The 13,451-nt window shown below is 39.1% G+C and overlaps 1 protein-coding gene across 2 annotated transcripts in view; it reads right to left on the bottom strand.

Annotated features, from left to right (window-relative positions):
* Window positions 1-13,451, bottom strand: part of EPG5 (ectopic P-granules 5 autophagy tethering factor) — a 128,324-nt gene that overhangs the window by 87,724 nt on the left and 27,149 nt on the right. For both annotated transcript variants that reach the window (XM_020870961.2, XM_020870962.2), the window contains exons 11-15: window positions 10,533-10,690; window positions 9,322-9,476; window positions 7,292-7,432; window positions 2,067-2,231; window positions 355-474 (exon numbers count right to left, since the gene is read on the bottom strand). In XM_020870961.2, coding sequence (XP_020726620.2) covers window positions 355-474; window positions 2,067-2,231; window positions 7,292-7,432; window positions 9,322-9,476; window positions 10,533-10,690 — 739 coding nt within the window. The remainder of the gene's footprint in view (window positions 1-354; window positions 475-2,066; window positions 2,232-7,291; window positions 7,433-9,321; window positions 9,477-10,532; window positions 10,691-13,451) is intronic.

Below are 13,451 nucleotides of genomic sequence, written 5' to 3'. Positions count from 1 at the left end.
ATAGGGTTTGTCAATTTTGGTAGTTTAAAAAAAAAAAAAAAACTCTCACCATGGTCAACTTCAAGCCACCACAGATTAACAGCCAGGCTTGCAAAGTTCTTAAAAATGTAATAGTCAGTTCTCCCAAGCCAGTACAAGCCAGCATCAGCCCACCACTGTAGATCAACTCAAATTCCACAATATTAAAATGGTCATATATAGACTACTTCTTAAAGAAAAATCTTTTTTCACCCATAGAACTCAATTTCAATATCTGAAATTGCCAGAAATGTTCTTAGGAAACCTAAGAGTAAATACTGTAAAAGTCAATTGTAATAAAGACTTATGTCCTCAATAAAGAAAAGAAGGAAATACCTGCTTCATACTTTCAGAAAGAAGCCCAGCATATGGTTTCTGTGCAAGGTACTTCTGGTATGCTTCAAGAATCATTAAAGCGATTTCAGCATGGACTGCCTGATCCAGATGAAGAGTCCCCTTTTAAAGAGAAAAATAATCACAAACATGTCATCTTGATTTTTTTGTTGTTGTTATACCTTTGAACTGAAAGGTTAGGATTTAAAAAAAAAAAAATCCTGAATGCAGAAGCTAAATTTTCCAGAGCTCACATCTGACAATGAAATTATAAAATGCCAACAGGAAAAAAATTTTAAATCTTTAAAGAACCACTACACAGCACCAGTTAGGTGTGAACCTGAGTCAACACCAACTCAGTTATAAAAGGTATCTTTGAATGCAACCTTCAACCCCCACTCTAAAATCTCTATAAATACTTTAGGTTACAAGTTTAAAGGCACTGTTAAGAATCAGGAAGATGTTTAATTATTATTAACAAAACAAGAAGGTAATAATTTAAGTCTACATTCCCTTTTCTTCTGTCGTCAGTGAAAATATTAAAAATACTCAACAACACGTAAAACACTCCTTCAGGAGCTTGAAGCTGCCTACCAATTCTCCCACCCAATCTTCCTTTGCATCTGACATAACATACTCCTTAACCCTCTCAGAGAAGAGGACTTCCCAAACACTAACAAAGAGCAAGGAGACACTCTGTATGCAGCTCTCTGGGAGAAGAGGGTGGGGGCTTCTGTTCACAAGTCAGAGAAGGTGAAGGTGGAGAAGAGTCTCCTGCAGCTCTCACCGACCAGCCTTGAGAGAGAGGAGACCTAGTGAGCCCAGGAGCAGACCAAGTGGTTAGGGACAGCCTGGGGACAAATCTCCCTGGCTTCAGGTTCCTCATCTGTACGACAGGGGTCATGTTCACACCACCGCACAAGATGACTGCAAGGACTAGATGACTTGCTCAGAACAAAAGCTGGCAGACAGGGCTGAGTTCTCTTCTCTTTCCCTTTAAAATATTTAAATATTTTTATCAAGGAGCTAACTAATAAGGCCGAGGTAAAAAGGGAGGAAGATTTTGACAGAATTCCTTGATATGGCATCTTACGAGACATGATAGGTAGCAAACTTTTAATAATAATAACTACCACCACTAAGACCCTGACATGTGCCAAGAACATGTTTCCTGTGTCCCAGCTTGCTGAAACCTTACAGCAACCTTCTGAGGTAAGCCTATTAGTGTGATGTTTACAGACGAGCAACTGAGGCCCAGGGAGTTCAGGAAGCTTGCTCACGGTCACACAAACAGGAGGTAGCAGAGCTGGGATCAGAAGTCAGGCAGGCTGACTCAGAGCTCAGGCCCTTAACCAGGGCACAGTGTTCTGGAAGACAAATCTGGCGATGACACACAACACAAAGTGTAAGAGGAAGGAAGACCAGAGGCAGGAGCGGCAACTAGGAGGAACTGCAGTGAATCGCCAGAAATAAAACAACAGCAACAAATGATCCAAGGAATAAGGGAGGAATTTTCAGTGTGGAGCAATTTATCTTCATTAATAGGATGCTCACTCTGCAAAACAGAACTCAGTTACAGGAGATCCTAAATTCTGACACAGCTAAGAGAATTTGTAGGTCTTGTAAATGATGTTTAAAAATTTTAATGTTTGAGAAAATCTTTCTTTAAAACTGATGTGTGTGGACAGTGTTTAGGGAAGGTTTTTAACACATACCTGTTCACCAAATCCCCAATTCAGGCCTTCTAGAATAACACAGGCCAATTTATTCTTCACCAAAGTCAGGTTGTAATTCAATAACCAATCCCGAATCACAGCTATCTCAGAGGCAGAAGGTCGCCAAAGATACAAAGGTAGTTCTTTAAACAAGTATAAAGAAACCTTATTTAAAAGAAAAATTATAATAATTAAAATCAAAATTTAACGACAATCCTATATTACTACAATACTACATTATTAAAGGGCTTACAAAAAGTGTTCTCCAAAAAGAAGTGGGGTTTTGTTTTTTAGACAATGAAATGAACAACCAGATCAAATGAATATAAATACTAATGATACACCAAAAGCACACTTTGCAATCCTTTGTAAAGGTCAAGCTGTTTTTCCTATGTAAACTGGTGAAAAGAGAAGGTGAAAGTCACTCAGTCATGTTTGACTCTTTGCCACTCCATGGACTATACAGTCCATGGAATTCTCTGGACCAGAATACTAGAGTGGGTAGCCAGCTGTTCCCTTCTCCAGGGGATCTTCCCAACCCAGGGATCAAACCAGATCTCCCACATGGCAGGCGGATTCTTTACCAGCTGAGACACCAGGCAAGTCCCTGTAAAATGGTATACTTCCATTTTAAAAAAATCACCACAGTAGGATTCAAATTTAAAGTCATGATAAATCAGCAGAAAGGCATTCATTTTACAAAAAGACTTAGCACCTCAAATAATTATTTCTCCTGTGGCATTTAAAAAATTATTTCTATTAGCTTTAAAGCATTCCAGGAAGTAGATACAAGAAATGGAAAGGGGTAAAGATAAGCCAAGATCAACCAAGAGCTGATATTTGTTAAAACTGGATGACAGGTACACAGAAATTTATTATACTCTTCTCTACTCTTTATATACTTGAAAAATTCTGTACAAGAATCCACAGCACCACTTGTAAATAACAAATCCATTTGCAAAGTAAGATACAACTGGGTTCACCTAATACAGTCTGCTTTAAGCAAGAATGATGACAAGAGCAGTTCATTTTATGTTGTCTAGAACAGTGCTATCCAAAGGAAATCTAAAGCAAGCCACAAGTGTATTTTAATTTCTCTAACAACCATTTTTAAAAGTCAAAAGAAGCAAGCAAAATTAATTCTAACAATATATTTCATTTAATCCAATATGTCCAAAACAGTATTCCCATGTCATTACAAAAGATTACTGAGATATGTTATTCTTCTGTTCATATTAAGTCTTAGAAACCCCATGAGTATCTTACACTCACAGCACATCATAATTTGGATGAGCCATATTTCAAGGGCCTATTCTATAGTCACATCAGCCTAGTGGTTACTCTATTGAACAACTCAGCTCAGAACATATATCCTAGCATTTTTCAGGTTCCTGCACTGCTCCATATTGGAGGCAAACAAAATCTGAAAGGCTAGAAAGAATGAATTTGAAAGACGTTTTCTTTCCTATGTATGTGCGCAGTATGTGTGTGTGTACTTAGCTAAATTTTCATAAGGATTTGTAATAAAGGTCTTGAATAACTGAATAAACAGTAACCAAGCAATCTAACACATATAAAACTTCTTTAGCTTGTGAGCATCTGACAAACAGAACAAAATAATGGTACTAGAACAAGATCTGTCCAGAAAAGCACCTATGCCCAACCACACAAAATAATAGTATAACATATATCCACCAATCAAGAATGAAAGTGAATTAACCAAGAAAGACCTCATGGACATTAAGAAGTTAAAAAGGGACTATTACAAAAACTCTATGGCCAGTAAATTCAACTAGTTAGAAGAAATGGAAAAATCCCTTTGAAAATATAAATTACCAAAACTGACTCAGAAAAAAAAAAAACTACTTAAAATTTTCAATTTCTTATCAAAACACCTCCCACAAAGAAAACCCAAGACCCAGATAACTTTGCTGGTAAACACTGTCAAACATTCCAAGAAGAGTTCTAGCAATTTTACAAAATTTCTTTGAAACAACAGAAGACGAGGAGGAAAGGCCTTCCAACTAGTGTTACAAGGCCAACATGACCCTGAAACCAAAATCTAACAAAATAAAATTATACATCAATATTTGCCATAGCAAACTGAACCTAGTAACACATAAAAAGATTAATATACTAGGATCGAGTGGTTTTTATTTCAGGAAACAATGATGGCTCAACATTTGATAGTCAATGTAATTCATCATTTTAACAGACAAAAGGATAAAAATCACAGGAGCATCTCAATGAATGAAGAAAAAAACACCTAAATACCCATTTATGAAAAAAAGAAATTTCAGCAAACTACAAATATAAATGTCTCAGTCTCCCAGAGAGTATAAATGAAAAGCCTACAGCTAGCATGATACTTCATGGGGAACTTTGGAAACTTTTCTGCTATAAGGAACATGGTAAGGCCACTTTTACTACCTCTATTTCATACTGGAATGAAAGATCTAGTTCATTCAATAAAACAAAAAGAGAAATGATTAAACAGGAAGAATCCTAGTAAGAATTCCCAACAAAACAGAATTTAAAGTATTAACAACTATTCCTAACCTAGGGCGATTTCCACACATCTAGAGTACAAATGACTTTTCCTCTCCTGCTGGGCCTCTAGAACAAAGTTACTTTCAGACACACCCCAACTGTGTCAGTGAACGTTTAGGTCCACAGTTCATTCCCAGACTCTGAAGCTCGAAGCTGATTTCAGCCTAGTCCAAGGTCACAGCAAAAATACTCAAAGCCATCATATTCATCTGAAGGCAAGGGGGCATAAACAAGTTCCTCCAAAAATGTCAGTGAGTTTAATGAACATAAAGGAACCACATGTATAAACAGAGTGGGGGGCGTCTTTTATAAGATGTGCTTTAAAGAACATCATGGTTCTAATTTGCACACTTACAGCTAAGCATACTTCTGAGCACAATTATTACTGAAAGTATTATGGACCCAATTAAAAATATTAAGTGTGGCCAAACCCAGAAAAAAAAATCATGTCAGATAAAGATTATGAACTCCATCAAACTGAAACACTCATATGACCCACTGTAGATTTTCCTGGAAGACATTCCATTAGATGATCACTCAAAAAGGAGCAATCAAAAACTTGCTCTTTGCAAACTCAAAGAGACAGAAAGTAGAATGCTGGCTGCCAGGAGCTGGGAAGGGATGAGGAGTTAGTGTTTAATGGGTACAGAGTCTCAGTTTCACAAGATGAAAAGAGTTCTGTGGATGGATGGTAGTGATGGTAGACAGCAAAACAATTTGAATGTATTTAATACCACTAAACTTAAAAATGGTTAACATCATGTTTTATGTTGTGTATAATTTGGTGGGGGTGGTGGTTTAGTCACCAAGTAATGTCCGACTCTGTGTGACCCCATGGACTGTAGCCCACCAGGTTCCTCTGTCCATGGGATTTCCCAGGCAAGAATACTGGAAGGGGTTGCCATTTCCTTCTCTAGGGGACCTCCTTGTCCCAGGGATCAAACCCACATCTCCTGCATTGTAGGGGGATTCTTTACTGCTGAGCCACCAGGGAAGCTGTGTATAATTTACCACAATTAAATTTCTCTTTATGTAAAAAAAACTAACATATACGTTTCCAAGAATGATATAACCTTTATTCTTCAGTTAGGGGAAAAAAAGTCTCATAAACCAATCTATCATTGAATTTGCTCACTCATGACTGTGATGAAGTACAATAGTTATCCATCATCTATCCTGCAGGAATGATGCAATGACTATAAGGTAAAGGCCCTATGCAAATACAAGCCCAGAGAAAAACACTATAACTTTAAACATTCCTCCTGAAGTTACCACACACGCTACCTGCCATTAGAGAAATTCACTCATTACAGCCTTATTATACTTGATGAAGAAAAGCTTCAATAAGTATATATTTTCAAAAATGATACACTCAAACAATAGAATACTACTTGGCCATAAAAAGGGATGAACTACTGACATATACTACAACATGGATGGGCATGGAAAACATTATGCCAAATGAAAGAAGCCAGTCACAAATGATCAGATATTTTGTAATTCTATTATAATGTCCAGAATAGGTAAATCTACAGAGACAGGTTTCCCAGGTGGCTCAGTGGTAAAGAATCCACCTGCCAATGCAGGAGATATGGGTTTGATCCCTGGCTCAGGAAGATCCCTGGAGAAGAAAATGGCAGCCTACTCTAGTATTCTCACCTGGGAAATCCCAGGGACAGAGAAGCCTAGTGGGCTGTAGTCCACTAGATCTACAGGTCAGACATGACTTAGTGACTAAACAACAAAAACACAGAAACAGAAAAACAGGTTGTGGCCACTCAGGGCGAACGGGATGGAAGTCTGACAGCTAAGTGGTGTGTGGTTTTGTTCTCAGGTGATGAAAACGGCTCTAAAATTGACTGGTGATATGTACACATATCTGCGAATATACTAAGAACCACCGACTTGTACACTTTAAATAGATGAATTATATTACATGTGAATTACACTGCAATAAAACTGTTTTTAAAAACTACATGAAGATTACAAAAGGGATTGTGACAAATGACAGAATTAAATGACAGAAACATCTTGCTTAAGCAAAATTATGAAATAAATACTATGGGTTATCGTTAGGCTCTAATTAAAATAAAAAGCTGTGGATTTCCCTAGGGGTCCAGTGGTTAAGAATCTGTCTGCCAATGCAGGGGACATGGGTTTGACCCCTGGTCCAGGAAGATTACACGTGCCACAGGGCAACCAAGCCCGTGTGCCCCAACCACTGAGCCAGCACTCCAGAGCCTGTAAGCCACGCCCACTGAAGCTGGCACACCTGCGGCCTGTGCTCCGCAACGAGAAGCGCACGGACCCCAGCTAGAGAGCAGCCCCCGCGCACCACAACCAGAGAGAGCCGAGCATAGCAACAAGGACCCAGTGCAGCCAGAAATAAATTTAAAAAAGAAAAGAATAAATAAAAACCTCTTACTGGAGGAGGTGGGAAGTCCCTTTGCAGAGATTAAGAGAAACAACCCAGTTTTTTGTAAGCAGCAGCTATGCCCAAGCAGGCACAGAGCCTGTGACTCGGTCAGTGCTCTCTTTACTCTGCTGTACCCATGACTCAGCCATCCCAACAACTATTTTTGTATCCCAATAACTATTTTTCCCACTGCTCCAATACTCCAGGGTTCAAAATAAACAACAACAAAAGGGGAAACAAACAACATCAGTGCTCTTACCATTCCAACCTGGTCAATGGTGTCTTGAACTCTATCCAGAAGCACAGAAATTATCTCAGGGTGAACAACTGTGATGGCCCCTAAAAGCTCTCGACCAACCTTTGAAAAAGTTTCTCGCGTGGACAGGGTGACATAAGAAACCTAAAAGTGGGAACGTGGAGAGATGGCATTTTAAAAATCAAGCATCAGTTAAAAAAAAAGCAACAACAAAAAACCTTTTTCATACTTTATTTACAATGTTTTCAAGTAAAGTATCAGAAAGAATCTCAGGTTCTCAGGTTGAGGCTTGGTTCACACCATGATCAAAAGGATTTCAAAAGTTCAGAGAGCAGAGTGTCTACCCTGGGTCTGGAGGTGGCAGGAGGGACTGGAGAAGAAAGACAACCATGTACAGTGACTTCCAGTGCTGGATTCAGAAAGAAACACCAATGTTCTCAGAGCAATTAAACAGTCCCCTCATAGTAAAACTTCTCTAAATTTGAGGAAACCAATAAAATTATGAAAATCAGAATGCATTTCCTGGATATATCTATTCTTTCCAAAAAGAAAAAGAGAGAGAGAGATCCTCTATCACAAGAGCTTCTAAAGCATCCATGGTTAGACTTCCCTGGCAGTCCAGTGGTTACAACTCTGTGCTTCTATTGCAGGGAGTGCAGGTTGATCCCTGGGAACTAAGACCCTGCATGCCATGCAGCACAGCCAAAAAATAATAATAATAATCAATATTTACCAACTCTTCTTAAACAATGGGTTCAAAACTACAAGACACATTCATGCCAATGGCCAGCAGTTTGGGTGTTGTTTTTTGTTTTTTTTTTTAAATACAGTTGAACAGAACAGAAAAATAAGAAAGAATAAAATACAACAGGAAAATGTGACAGTGCGTAACTACTGACTCAATTTCATACATGTGTACATACATACGCAACACACACAGGATCAGAATGTAGTTTTTACTGTGAGAACTCGTCAGGACATTTGAACCATCATTCAAGAGCATAAATAATACTTTAGTAATGTTATCTTGAGAATGCCATATAATATACATGAAAATATACATTCTCCCCTCAGTTTTTACAGATTATGAAGATAGTCTGGAATTTCAGATCCACTTAGGCCTGAATCACATGCAGGGTTACTTACAAAGTACAAGAATAGGAATAGCTTATTAGGATATTTGATTCCAGAAAAGAACTTTAGATTACCCAGTCTGTCATTCTCAAACTGGAGTGTTGAGGGGGATGACAATAAATCTCCAGACATAATTTTTACTTATATTGGAATAAATTTTTTATGAAGGCAAACAGATAAATGACAGCCTACAGTGAAAGTGTACATTTTATATATATATATATATATATATATACACACACACACACACACACACACACATATATATATGTACACACACACACACACAAAACTCCAAATAATACTTTGGTAACCACTTGAGTTATATCCCTCAACACAAGGGGTCTAAAGTTCATTCTCTTCCACCATTAAGGGTGGCTGGGTAAAAAAGCAAAGAAAGCAAGGATCTCATCCCATCCTCCCATTTCACAGATAAAGAAACTGAAGCCCAGAGCGGTAAGGTATCTTCTCTGATGTGAGATGGGCAGCGACGAGCAGAGTTAAAACAAAGCCAAAGTGAATTCTGGGTTCACTATGATTTTCACCATCTTGTCTAAGTAGGCTGGGAAGTCAGGTTTCCATGCTCCTGGCAGGGTCAGAGGAGTGGAAATGAGGAAGGCGGGGCAGAGGGACAGAAAGTATAAAAACTACAAATGTCAGGCTGTGCCAGACTGTCTAATCTTTACCAAAACTCACATATCAAATGAAAAGAGACAGCATGGAGAAATGGAATGAATGGATATGATTCATGTTTTCAATACTACTTACAGACCATCTTCTTCCACAAGTGCAGACAAATGAGGCTGTCACATGTTTTTAAAGCGATCCCAAAAGAATCAATGGATGGGCAAACCAAAAGAAAATGTTTTTAGCTCATTTCTAAAACTTAATATTCTAACCTCATATATCTCCAGAACAATAATTTTTATGAAGTCTTCATCCACGTTGGTTCTTCTGGCCTGAGCCATCTGAGCAAAAGTAGTTAGAAGGCAAATCTCTTCCGAGCTATTCATGGAAGAAAGACACTTCTCAAAGTTCACAAAATGTTCAGGGTCTGCAAGTCCAAGAATATTAAAATGGGGAGAGAATAAACATATGTCACTTTAGTTACTCTTTCAGAGATAAATAAGATATAAAACTAAAAGATATTAAGAAATATTTAAAGATGGAAAACATCTTTGTTCCAGAATGGATTTCTACAGGCATTAGGAAGAAGGCTAGACCAGCTGAAATTCCAATTCTAAATATAATGTTGGCTTAGGCAACATTTAAGAAGTCTGTTTCCTAATCCGTCTCTAAAGGTTATTTAAGATCAGATGCTATGTGACTGGTCAAGAGCTTCATCAACTGCAAAGCCCTGCTACTGTCACTGAGCAAGACAGCCTCAGCAGTGCACCTGAAGCTACCTGGTAATTATCAGCCAAATGAAGGACAACTCTATTAATGAAAACTGATAAGACTAGCAGACTACTCAGTACCAACATGGCATTTCACACAAAAGACATTTGCTTATATATGAAAATTTGGGGCAAGAAATTAGCAATTATCATGGCCGAAATACTGATGAATAGGATTAACAATATCTATATTTTTGCCTATTCCTCAGAGAATGCTCTGTAAGCAATATTACATTTTGCCACTAGAGGGCAGTCTTGATAAACAGTATTGCCACATTTGACAGAAAAGTAAAGGTTTCAAAGGCAAAACTCTGAAGAGGGAAGAAAAATATACTCCCTGTGGAACTTTTCACAGTAAGAAAGCAACAAGCCAATAGTTCCTTTCATATGTTTACACATTTGAGAAACCATAGTTCATCAAATTTCCAATATTTTCAAAATAGCTCCATAGGGTATTAACAACTCAATTTTCATTTCCTATCCCCAAATTGGGTTCATAATAGAATTTACTCTTCAGAGCATTTGAAGAATAATGAAAATTGGAATCATCATTCTAATAAGTCAAAACAACAAAGCAGTCTCTTAAATTTCAAAATGATGACACATGAGCACAGAGAGTAAAACATCTCTTCCTCCTCCTAAAAGTGGAAAGAATAAAGCCATGAAGAGAGGAGGCGCATGAGACAGAGAGGCGGATGCTGGCATGGCTGTACCTTGGAGGTGCTTCTTGCACTCGGCAGGCAGGAGGGCAGTACTGAGCTTGTCCAGATTCCCGCTCTCCACCTGATGCATGAGGTAGAAGAGCTTCCAGAGCATCTGCACAGATAGTGTCCCGAAGGGCATTTCTGACATAAACAGCCAAATGCCAAGTCTGCATGTATTGAAAAGAGCAGGAATAATTTCACGTATCAGTCAACTTCACCATACTGAGAAAGGAGGCAAAAAAAATTCTTAAATTTTTGAATCACACTACATGCTTCAGTCTTGAGAATGTTTAACGGCAAATACACACAAAGCACCTACTCTTGTGCCAAGCACAGTTCTAATCACCACATCATCTATTTATCAGCACATTCCTTCTCATGAAAACCAAGGCAAGCATTATTACTGATATTATCCCCAATTTACACATCAGGCTACTAGAACACAAGGCTAATTAGAGGCAGAGCTGGGTTTTAAACCAAAGGTCCTTTGAAGATCTGGGCAACAGAGAGACTGCTGAGACTGGATGTATGTGTCTGAGCATGCACACAGGTACACGTGTGCACACCCAGACATGTGCAGTTGGCAGAGGCGTGGGGAGGAACAGAAGCTCTCCCTAACTCCTTACTCAAAACAGAATGAAGTGCAAACTCCTCAGCTCCAAATTCAAAGCCTTCCAAAAGCAGCTCGGACCCATACTCCCAGCCAAGCCGTCTCTGCTCTCATCAGACCACTTTTGGACAGGGGCTTTCCTGGTGGCTCAGCAGTAAAGAATCCACCTGCAATGCAGAAGACGCACAGGACACCCAAGTTCGATCCCTGGATGGGGAAGATCCCCTGGTGAAGGAGACAGCAACCCACTCCATTATTCTTGCCTGGAAAATCCCATGGACAGAGGGGCCTGGCGAGCTACCGTCCATGGGGTCACAAGAGAGTCACACAACTTAGCAACTAAACATCAACTAATTTCTGGACAAGCCCAGAGAGCACTCCCCAACTACAGAGTGCCATCCCTCCATTTGTGAAGCCTTCCCTAATGTCTTCCCCTCAGCACTACTATGAAATTCTAACCATACCTGACTATGGCATTATCATACCCATTATCAGTGTTTCTCACACCACTGTGGGCAGAAAAATCACCTGAGACTTTATGGAAAATGCAGACTCCCAAGATCCACCTAAGAGAGTCTGTGTTTGCAGGTCACAGCTGGGGCCCAAGAATTTGGACTTTTTTTTTTACAGTCACCCCAGATAATTCAAGACTCAATTGTTCCTTAAACTACACGGTGAGAAATATAAATGTCCAATTTAGGAACACATACCAGCATACAGCAATTTGACAGCAGAAATCAAGTCTACCAAAACTAGTATCTCAAAAACAATACTCAATAAATGCTTATTAATATTCTGTTACATGAATTTTATCTCAAAAAATCTAAAAAAGAAAAATGGTGAGGCACTTGTAACTGTTGTTTTGGGGCAAAACTATAATTTAATCAATTATAAATAATGTTTATTAAGAAAAACAGAAACTAAATAGTGTGCACTTAACCCATGTCTGTGGCCCACCAGGCCACTAGTAGTCCAAACCACAACTGACCTTGACTCTGAAAAGCAACAGCTAGACTTCTCTAAGTTCAAGTGGGTCAGGCTTCTGTCTTATTAAATAATTATCCAACACCTTACATGGGACTGGATGTTCTTATATAAAGGAACACCCAACAATGAGGCCTTAAAAGTAATGTCATTAGACAGTAAATATTTCCAGCTACAAAATTCCTATAGGGCAGACAGACATGCAGGAAGTCTTGTTTAGGTTTTTGTAGTCTTCCAGTTTGGGTTAGTGTGTTGTTTTTTTTTTTTAGGTTGAGGGAATAGCTACCATCAAAAATTTCCACAGGAGTGTCAAATAAATTTAAATTTCATAGCTTTAAATACCTGATTCTCATATGATGTGTTCTGAAATAAATTATACTCAAGAACAACAGCTCTCAGCATTTTCAAATATAAAGCAATTACCTGTGTGAATTACACATGCAATGTTACAGGAGGTTTCACAGTTCAGTACATAAGACCTAGTAAGGATCTACAGTCTTTCTTCTAGAAAAGCTTTGCCTCTCAGCTAAACAAACACAAGATCGGGCGACAGGAGATCCGACTTGGGAGACTTTTCCCAAGCAGCGGGAGGCCGGCTTCAGTGAGCAGGTGCTCCTGCACTGAACCGCTAGCAGGGACCTGGCACACCTCAGGAGACCACCAAGTATGGACAGGAATAATCTAACCGAATCTCAGCCCACGTTCTCCTTATCTTAGACCCACGCCTTCTAAGTGCCTAACAGCAGTTTTAAGACTTAGTCAAAGAATACTAATCTTTCTTCCTCTAAGTGAGCGGTTATTCTGTTCTTCATTTGAAACCACACAAAAACAGCCACCACTTACATTTGAGAAGTCTTCTATGGTTTAAAAATATTACTTTCCACATATTACTGCATTTCATCCTCATAACATATCCATGAGGTCAATGGAACAAGCTGTATCATCATCATCATCTCCACTTTTTATTAAATGCACCAAGTGAGACCACAGATATTAAGTGATTTGCCTAAGGTAACAGTCTTGGCAGACCAGGACTCAAACCCACCACACAACACACAAAAATAAGGGGCTGAGATTATGAGGCCATGGCAAGAGTGCCAACAGCTCAGAAGGGGCGCTAGCAGTTCATGAGGGGAGCTGGGGGGTGGGGGAGGGGGGCAGAGTGCTGAAGCAGAACCCATTCCCACACTTGGGCAGAAACTCAGGGAAGACAGTGCAGGATGAGTGGTCGTGTCCCCACCTCTGCCAAAAATATACCGTAGGCTGTAAGCAGCAGCAACAAAATGGCAAGATGAGAACACAGTCAAGGTGGTAGAGGAGGACCCCAGACCCAA

This window comes from Odocoileus virginianus, chromosome 22 (genome assembly GCF_023699985.2).
Source record: "Odocoileus virginianus isolate 20LAN1187 ecotype Illinois chromosome 22, Ovbor_1.2, whole genome shotgun sequence".
NCBI classification, from domain to species: Eukaryota; Metazoa; Chordata; class Mammalia; order Artiodactyla; family Cervidae; genus Odocoileus; species Odocoileus virginianus.
This window is presented reverse-complemented; position numbering and strand designations above follow the sequence as displayed.